Below are 10504 nucleotides of genomic sequence, written 5' to 3'. Positions count from 1 at the left end.
AATAAACAGTTGAATGTTTGGATAAAAGTGCTTATGTTGAAAATAAGTGTTTGAATTTTAGGGTTAAAAGAATAAAAAGGGTAGTTTGGGAATTTAGTTAAAATATAAGGGATATAAAAGTAATTTCCATGATCAAACAAAATGAAAGTAATTGAAAAAAAAAGTTAGAAATCCTAACTTTTCATTTTTGACTGACTTTAAGAACTTTATTGCTTAAAGTTAGCATTAAACAAACAAATCCAAAAATAAAAAAAAGACTTTAAATTGGTCAACCAAAAAAAGTATTACTTGCTGTAAAATTAAATGTCGACTCGAGCAATTGCAACCATAGTATTTAAGACGAGTGTCAACCAATCCGGGTCTCTCGTTTTCAACTAAAGCATGCCATCTTGGTTGGTTCTCCGGCGATCTCCACCCCCCATGCGTTGTATGGCCATAACCCAACTCCGCCGTTTTAGCCATTTAAATGGAACTGAGGTTAAGCGGGATCCAGAAAGCACTCCAATATCTTTTCTCAAATGGGTTGGTGGAATCATTACCAGTTCCACTTTAGCTTTCGCATGTTACTCCTATTCTTCCTACAATTACCCATCTTTGTCTTTTTCTGACACATCACAGTCTCTTGACCATCATCAACCAAAGTATCTATTTGGAGGTAAATTCTTCTCAACTTCATTATTTTTACCCAACAATGGTTATTATACTATCTTTCATGTTTCTTTGGTGGGTTTGAGTGAAAATTCGAATATAATTAGGGTTAACTTGTATTTGCAGATGCTTACAGAAGAAAAGTATTCTTTAAATATGAAAAGCGTATTAGGATGCGAAGTCCTCCTGAAAAGGTATTAATTGTACCTAAGTCCAGATATAAAATTTATGCTTTCACTTAGTTTGTTTGTAATTTTCCGTCAATAGCTCTCCTATAACTAATTAATTGGCTACTATATTCAAAAACATATTTTGGTTTTGCTGACTAATATGTGGACTACTAAATGTGGTGTTTCTTGTAATCAAATGAAGGGAAGCTGTACTGAATCTTTACACGAGATGTAGACTTTGGTAGTTTATATTTTGCTATTTGTCGTTGGTATCATATTTTTTTAACTGTTGCATCATCAATAGATTGAGTAGTTTTCTGGATGTCTGTAGTTAGTGATAGCAGAGTTTTATCTATTAGAACTTTTGACTAGATAAGTTCATGTCTTCCTATCCAACTTACTCTCCCATTTGATCTTCTACTATGCCAGTATGACATTATTCTGCTTGTGATGATCAAATTGTAGTGTCTAGACTCTAGATGTAGTACTTTGGTATGAATATCTAACATTCAAATGAATATATCCAAGTTCATAGTTTACATTACAAGACAAGGTTCAATGCTGTAGGATTTGTAAAGTAACAAGAACATCGATTGTGTACTTGTTAACAACATAAGTTTTGCACAACTTGTGTCAAGAAATTGCTCCAAGCCGTCTTCATCTCTCTTGGATGTGGAGTTCTGTTCAAGAACTGATGTCCCTTTTAATCATCTGTGTGTGTGTTGTAGAGCACAAGCAAAAGATTTTTTTCACACACAATAGAAGAATGAAGGAACATCTTTATGTAGAGGAGAAGAAAGTTTACTGTTTCAAAAACTGCTCAATGCACGTTTCTGGTTGTTTACTTCCCAATAACTTCTCTGGGAAGTTATTTTTTTATTTTATCTCTTCCATTCAGGTCGGGTTTGGCCATGTAGAACGGCCCACGACCCATATTGAAAATCCAACATCTCCTACTTTGCTCATGGTGGGATAGACCAAACCAGTATCATGTCTATACCACATATTCATACAAACAAATAGTTTGTGTGACCAACGAGCATCAAGAGCTATACCTATTAAGGTGAAAATCCATGTAGGAATTCAATCACATACTAAACGAATTCACTACTAACATAAGGATCTTATTACTCACAATACCGCATGCATCATTTGCTAACCCAGTAGCTGGTTATCTGATCCCTCATCTTCGAAAGAGGTGAGCTTGATTTCATGTTTTAACTTTATATCCACAAATATACTTGATGCCCTCATGGTTAGTGTAATGGTCAACTTGCGAACAAGTTAAATTACTAAATGGGAATTTCTCATGGCTATTGTGCAAAATAGGGTTGTCTAATGGGGTGGGATGACCCATTACTGTCCCGACCCGTCCCACTAATGAGACCGATCTGGCCCATTATCATCTGGATGGGGTGGGATAGTATTTGGGCCTGGAGGGCGTGGAATGGGAGGGACAACTTTTGGGCGCGACTGGACAAGCCTGGTAAAGATCTAGGACCAAGCCACCTAACACAAAAGTTTGTTTTACTAGTCGTTACTAGTGTAGTCAAATGCGTGCTTTAAGCGCGCTTAAGCCTTGAAGCGAGGCTTAAAACGTGTTGAGTGCTTCGCCTCGCTTTATGTGCGCTTCAGTGTCGTCATCAGGGTTCTCAGGCAAACTTTTCCTTGCCAATGAGCCTCTTCTTAAGAATTGACACTAAAACAATTGATATTGCACTTTATCATAATTTGTTTTTAATTTCTTTGGTCATATATTTGTCATTCATGTTTATAATTATTAGTCTTGGACTTAACATATATATTTGTATTTTTTTCTCCTTTTGCGCCTTTTTTCGTTAAAGCCCACGTTTTATTTGCGCTTTATGCTTAAAGCCCCAATGGACCCTAAGAGCTTTTTTGCGCTTTTTGCCTTTGAGAAGTTACCAATGTTGTTTTTGCAGATATAGTCATTGACAGTGATCAACAATAGTCTACTTAGCCTCCCCCCCAAAATAAATAAATAAATAAATAAAATAAAATACTACCAATCAAATTTTATTTTTACCCCCACGTTTGTTAAATTACGCTTTGACCCTAATTTTAAAATAGAAATACCCTAATTCTTCTTCATATTTTCCCCACCAATCTTACTAGCTCTTTAATTCTCTCCCTCTCTTGAAAATTGCTAGTCAAGTGCTATTAAATTTTGTTCCGTGATATATACACTAGTTTTGCAATACGTGTATTGCATGTGTAGATCAAATTATGTTGGTGTGATATATCAAGTCCAATCAACAATCGCCTCAAAATATTCTTTCACAATACAAAGAATAATTGTAAAATAGTTTGTGAAAGTCCCTCACAAAGGTCCCCACAGAAAAATTTGATGCACAATCAAATTTAATTATAAACAAGTACAAGCGTACCTCAAATTCCGCTAAACTTTGAACCACTCAACGGTTGCAAATCACTTAAATTTTTTAAGAAGACTAAAAGTAGAAAACTTAGAAAATTTGCAGTTTAAGGATGAGAGGAAACCCTCTATTTATAGGCAACAAAGGGAACATATGCTTATTGTGGCTTATCGGAAAAGCTACGATTTATAGGCAACAAAGGGTAGTATGAACATGTGTTTATTGTGACATATCAGAAAAGCTATGATCCTTTAGAAAAGTCATAACCCTTTAGAAAATTCACAACTCATCAGAAAAGTCATAAGCTTTTGAAAAAGTCACAACCCTTCAGAAAAATTACAACTCATTGAAAAAGTCGCAACTCTTCAGAAAAGTCATAATCCTATAATGTGAAAAGGTTTCCACTTTTAATATAATATAAATAAATATAACTATAAAATATAGAAGATATACTAAAGTGAGTGTTTTTAGTTGGGGGTATTATATTAATTTAGCATTCAAATTAGGGAGTTCATGCTTTTAAGGTAGTGTGTGTGTGTGTATATATATATTTGTCATCTTATTGCTCCTAAAATGTTATAAATGTAAGCTTTAAATCGGAGGTAAGGGTAGGGTAAAAGGTTCAAGTTCTTATAGGGTGTATAAGAATAGTACTAGTACTAAATTTTAGTACAATGATTGGTTGCAAATTTAAGTCTAGAATAACGAATACATGTATAAGTTATACACTCTATTCAGTACTATTTTCATACATAGTAAACCATGACATTAACAATACGGGGTACTATTCCTATACTAATACATCTTATAATACTATTCTATTCTAATACACCTTATTCATTTAATACAACAAACTAAACAATCGATAAAAAATAATGTCAGCATAACTAATCCTCGCATTACTAATCTCAACATTACTAATATACCTTATTCAGTATCATTGTTATTCACCCTACAAGCGACCTCTAAGTAATCCATCAACCCATATTCTCCCTTGTTCGTTAGTTTTATTAGCCCACTAACTCCAAAATTATTCTACCCATATTCTACCTTGTTCATTAGTTTTATTAGCCCACTAACTCCAAAATTATTCTATGGAAGGTTTCACACTTATAAATATGCCATTCTACCTTGTGATGGTATTTGGAAAATATTTGGAGTGCTAAAAAAAGAGTTTTATTTTGTTCAAGGAAGGTGTTTATTGTGGTGTAGATTTGGACTCAACAACTTGTCCAGAGTTTGTTTGAGTCATACAAAGTTATCATTTGTTATATCCCGGGGGATTAAGTCAAGATGATTATTGCTAGATCAGTGAAGATTTTGTTGCAGTAGGCTTGAATAGCCTTAAGGAGAGCGATATATTTGCGTCTCAACCTGAAGACTTTTTATCTTAATTTAATTTTTTCAACTGTGATTATATTTTTTTTCTTTTTCTAAAAAAAATATAATTGCAGTTGAAAAAATTAAATTAAGATAAAAAGTCTTCACCAACAGTAATTATATTTTCACCAACACTCGTGTCATTTTAGGTCTACCTTTTCCCATTTTAACACCTTCACTCACCATGGTTTCACGTCTATGAATTGGAGCATATAGAGGGTCGGCGCAGGATATGAACAAACCAGCTCAACCAACCTCCTCTCATTTTATTCTAATGTGTGCTACTTGCACCTTCTGGCAGATGTCGTTATTTTTTGTCTTGGCCTAATTTGTATGATTGGACATCCATCTTAGCATTGACATCTTTGTGAGTCTATAGCCATCCAACATCCAATCTCATGTTTTTATCGAACATTATGACTGGAAAAAAGTGAGGATGAGAAATGTGTGTGTGAGAGAGAGAGAGAGAGAGAGAGAGAGATCATCAACACTTTTTGGTAATATTGGAAGATAGTGTATTGCCTTCATTGGCAGGAAAATTTCCTGTAGTAGGTACATTGTATCTTAATAGTGGTCCGATGAAGACAACATATTTTGATCAAGAAATCCAGTGAAGGCAACCTCCTATGCTCACTTTCCACTATAATGTTTTTAGATACGTCAGTGGTGGTGCCCTAATGTGAAAACTCCAGAAAAGAAAGATCTCATGGTTGACCTTCACATGTATCTTGCATCGAGAATATAACAAAATCTGTGTACAAGAGGCCTTTTTGAACTTCTCTGACCTACTTGACGGTCCGATTGGCCGAAAACGTTCTTTCCCTTCCAATGATAAGTGTACTTGGTTATTGTGTTTGTAGTGTACTGTAAAAATCTCAACTTTTATCTCTCTGTAAAAACTTGTGCTATCTAGCCTGTGATTTACATGAGGGTCCATAATTAACTTTTTGTTTCAACATTTTGTTGTTTCCTTGAAGGTGTTTGAGTACTTTGCATCTTTTGAAGCCCATGATGGAGAAATATTTATGACACCAGCAGATCTAATGAGAGCAGTTGTTCCTGTGTTCCCTCCATCCGAATCACACCTCGTGAGAGATGGATATCTCAGAGGTGAAAGAAATCCGGGTGAACTGCGATGTGCCCCATCAAAATTTTTCATGCTTTTTGACACAAACAGTGATGGCCGCGTATCTTTCAAAGAGTGAGTCCCAAGTCTCAATGCAGTTTCTCTTGTTCTCTATTCAACTTTCATCATTTTTCCATAATTAAGTGATTTTCCCCCTTGTCTTGTTTTTCTCTGTTTCTCCTGAATTCCCTCCATATCACATTTAAACTTTAGAATCATTTAGCTTGAGTTATTAGCTATATTTATGTTAAAGACTGAAAGTTTTTAATTTATTGCACTTTGTACAGGTATATATTCTTTGTCACCCTGCTGAGTATCCCTGAATCGAGTTTTTCTGTGGCATTCAAGATGTTTGACCTTGACTGTAACGGGTAGGAGTCTATTTTTAACTTTAAAGATTGCAATTTGTAAAGTAGGGCTTTGAATAAAATTGCTGGTCTCCTTGTACGATAGGAATGTAAGAACTAGCATACGAGGGATTTCATGTCAATTATTGCACGCATACGAGGATATGGCTGGTTCCTCCTTATATGTGGTTGTGCATTGGGATGCAGAAGAATGAGAGAGCAGTTTCCAGTTTTATATACTGCTTTATGTAGTTGCGAGACATGGAAAATTTATGTTTTCTGTTCATTGATGCATAATTGTGTGACTTAGAAGAGGCCACTTTGATGATTATCGTTTGCTTTCCTTCACGACTCTAACTAATTCATGTTCAGAATTGTGAAGAAAAGGTAGATACTTCACTTCCATAATTATACTATGGCTTTGTTCTGTTTGGATATTATGGTCACTGAGTATGGAAATCATTGAGCTCTAATAGGGCTTCAATAATGGCAACTTAATGGTTTGACTTAGCTGTTACTCTATTAAGATAATGTCAGTTGTTTGTAGAGATGGCATTTTCCAGTTAATTTGCATGATTCAAAGACTGCTGACTTATTTATTTGGGGAGGTTTGAGGTATGACTGCCAGAAACTCAGGTTGAACAATTAGATGTTTCTTATTCATGCTTTCCTGTTTCTCATACTGTCACTATTTCTGTCAGATTTTCGAAGACCAAACTTTATCTGGCTTAATGAGTTAGTGCTTATATTGTGACAGAGAGATAAATATTTATGAATTCAAGAAAGTAATGACCTTGATGCGAGCTCACAACAGGCAAGGTGCTCATCACAGTGATGGACTTCGAGGAGGGCATAATTTAGGTGGTCATATAGACAGTGGAGGCCTATTACAAGACTTCTTTGGTGAAGATGGAAAGAAACGCCTCCAATATGATACATTTGTCCAATTCTTGAGAGATCTTCATGAAGAAGTATGTGAACTCTACTCATCAAATATTCTCAAACGAAGCTCTAATCATCAAATGCAAAATAAGAAAACAGAAAACAATAGTTTGACATTTTTGCCATTATTCAGTTATTTTGTGATTTGCATTGCAATTTTCAATTATTTTTCCCTTGTGTTGTACACTATTATTTTGAAGGAAACCCAATTGCATTTATTATATTCACATTCAAATCGTTACTCATCAGTCCTATATCTCTGAGAAGAGAAAGTGACACAGTTTTGACAGAGTTAAAGAGGCACCTGTTTTCAGGATTTATTATTATGTCTCCTTTATTTATTACTTATTTTAGTATATAAGTATTTGTTACATTTTATTTTGTTTTTCTGCAAGACTATCATCTGGCGACTTGTCTTGCTTGGGAGCTGTGTCTTAGAATAGATATGCGATATGTTTTGTTGGTAGATTAAGTGGTGAAGAGGAGGGGAAGATCTTACATAGCCTTTGTGTTTGGTCGGCTTTTGAATGATCAAGTTGCATGATGAATAGGGTTAGATTAGCATAGAATGTACATTGATGTTCTGCACTTGACCCCCACCAGCTAGGAATGTTAACAATTATAATAGGCTATCATCAATGAACTAATAAAAGTGATGTTCCCTTCCGTCTCTTAGGTGTGATCTTGAATTGTTAATTCTATGCTGTTGTCATGTATGTGCTTCACAGATGCTAAAATTGGAGTTTGCCCACTATGATTACAAGTTTCGGGGGACCATTTCAGCAAAGGATTTTGCCCTGTCCATGGTTGCTTCTGCTGATTTGAAGTACTTAAACAAGTTGCTTGATCGAGTTGATGATATAGATAATGAACCACAACTAAGTCATATTCGGATTTCATTTGAGGAATTTAAAAGTTTTGCTGAGCTGCGCAAGAAGTTGCAACCATTTTCACTGGCACTTTTCTGTTTTGGGCAAGTGAATGGTCTTTTGTCTAGAAGTGATTTTAAAAGAGCTGCTTCTCAAGTATGTACTCTATGTTGCTCTCTTCCATCTTTCAGTCAGTTTTTCCCATATAATGCATGCATGTGTTTGCATTTACCGTTTTCAACCAGAGGCAGATTTAGGATTTGAAGCTTGTGGATTCGTAATATTCATTTATATTGTTATTTGAAGTGTAAGTCTATGAAAAATGCAAAAAATAATGAAATATTTAATGACTATCGTTAATGGACAGAATATGCAGATAAATATGAGGAAGGACAAAGAAGATTTTATTAAGTACAATAACTGAATGAATTAAACATTGCAAATTTGCTTATTTTGTCACTTGCTTGCTTGATTTATTGCCTCCCAAATGAAAAGAGAACCCAAAAACATGATTTTTGTGAGGAAAAGTAAATTAAGTGATCGAACTAATAGAGAAAAAAATCCAGTAAATGGACAGCAAATTTGACCAATAGAGGAGTGAAATAAGATAATGGCAAAAAATATAATTAGGCATACTGATTAATGGGAGAAAGAGGTATATTAACTTTAATATCAAAATAAAGAACTGAAATTATCAATGATAAGAAATAATAAGATATACTGATTCTTTTATTATATAGAGTGTAATAATTTTTGAGGCATAGTGTTCACTTAGTGGGTTTTCACTGGGTATGTTGTTGTAGTGTTTTTATTGGGTAAAAACAGAAGTGCAGTTTAATATAAAAGGCGACCAAAAGGGAGTCCCTGGTTGTTGGACGCGCTGAGCTCTAACAGGATCCTTCCTTGCTGCAGAGCCAACAACGTGATATGTTAACTTGGTTCCCAGCTAACATATATTATACATTTAATAGGTTTCACAATATAAATACCAGGTCTAGATAAAAGTTACTGGGTTCTTGGAAACCCACACCTAACACTGTAAATCCGCCCTTGTTTTCTACTCATTGTTTGGATAATATTATCATTTGTCATTCTGAAGTCATTTCAGGATTTTCCTTGGCTGTACGATGCATGGTTCGATTCAGTGTAGTGTTATCCTCTTTTTTAGAATTTTTTTTGTATGAGTCATGTTTTTTAACTGGAACATTATATTATATGCTTAGGTGCTCATTTAGTTCTCAAGTTTCTTCTGACAAAGTATTAAACAGGTATGTGGAGTCTCTCTCACTGATAACATGATAGAACTTGTCTTTCATGTTTTCGATACAAATTGTGATGGAAGTTTAAGCTCAGACGAGTTTATTCGAGTTTTAGAGAAGCGAGCACGGGATATTGCTGAGCCAACCGAAGCAGGTATCCTTAACTTTATGTCTTGTCGTGGGAATTGCACACGAAACTACAAATCATACTTGCTTTCTTCATGGTCAACCTCTTGTTGATGGGATGGGATGAGGACCTACAGGACTATTGGTGAAGTCATATCTACTTGAATGGTATCCTGGATATTTATTTATTTTTGTTCAAGTAAACCGTATGAAGGGATCTTTGGCACAACAAGAACTGGCGTGTTTTACGGTTCAAGTCATGAAAACAACTCTGGCAAATAGCAAAAAGGTTACGTCGCCTACAGACTTAATGTGGTCTGCACTTCCCTGAACCTTGTGCATGGGGGAGAGTTTAGACCACCGGGTGGCCTTTAAATAAACTGTATCAATAGCGACAAACAACTGATGTCTTCTGCTACTTATTTCCAGAAAAATTGTTCGTAACGTTAGGGTTTGATCCTTGGTAGTTTATAAAAGGCCAAGTATGAAACTGTAGCAGGAAGTCTTTGAGGTGTTGTACCTGGATAGACTTCGAAATTGTACATATAATTATGTCGCCATTATGAGTGTAACATGCTGCAAGTTTGATGTTATTCAAATATTTGAGTCTCATGGCAGTAAGTAATTCGCGTTTTACTATTTTACTTCCAAGAAAGAGGAACCAAAAAAGCCTGCTGCGATGAGTATGCCAATTAAAACAACACATGAAATATTAACAAGAGAGTTGGTAAGTGGGATTTAACAACTTCATTTTATCAGGCAATTTAGCTGCGCTTCACACAATCAGACATATTTTTTTAAAATTTGGTTAGTATAAAGAAGTTGACAATCTATAATACCAAAAATTTAAAACAAAAAACAAGTATGTAATGTGAGACGTGCAAATGAAAATAAATTATAAATCAAATGTATACTAAAAATGCATGAGACGACAACAAGACAATACACACAGCAAAAATTCACGGGGTAAGACATTGCATATAAGAAAATATATTAGAAAAGAAAATCGAAAAAAATTACTGCACATTTTTTGTAGGTTTATACAAATAGAGTTTTTGGGAAATTACCTTAACTGGGAAGAGAAATTAACATTGGTCATCACATTTTTTCCTAATAGTTAATTTTTTTTGTTATAATCATAGACTTCAAGTCTTATATAAGTCCTCTCACCATTTATTCTTAATTAAATATTTTTCATAACTAATCTTAATATATATTATAAAACATTTTATGGTAAGTTA

General features: G+C 34.6%; 1 protein-coding gene across 3 annotated transcripts; it reads left to right on the top strand.

Annotated features, from left to right (window-relative positions):
* The first annotated feature begins 330 nt into the window (after positions 1–330).
* Positions 331–9862, top strand: LOC129899367 (calcium uptake protein, mitochondrial-like). Of its 3 annotated transcripts, none has more exons than XM_055974315.1 (7): positions 331–655; positions 775–842; positions 5572–5795; positions 6008–6091; positions 6825–7038; positions 7738–8034; positions 9102–9240. In XM_055974315.1, the coding sequence occupies exons 1-7, from the start codon at positions 382–384 to the stop codon at positions 9111–9113; spliced, it is 1173 nt and encodes a 390-aa protein (XP_055830290.1). In that variant the 5' UTR covers positions 331–381; the 3' UTR covers positions 9114–9240. The 3 variants fall into 3 exon arrangements, with proteins under 3 accessions (XP_055830290.1, XP_055830289.1, XP_055830287.1); XM_055974314.1 differs by having other exon boundaries at positions 332–655; positions 6882–7038; positions 9147–9862; XM_055974312.1 differs by having other exon boundaries at positions 332–655; positions 9147–9862.
* Positions 9863–10504: the final 642 nt, after the last annotated feature.

Source organism: Solanum dulcamara, chromosome 8, assembly GCF_947179165.1.
Source record: "Solanum dulcamara chromosome 8, daSolDulc1.2, whole genome shotgun sequence".
NCBI lineage: Eukaryota > Viridiplantae > Streptophyta > Magnoliopsida > Solanales > Solanaceae > Solanum > Solanum dulcamara.
This window is presented reverse-complemented; position numbering and strand designations above follow the sequence as displayed.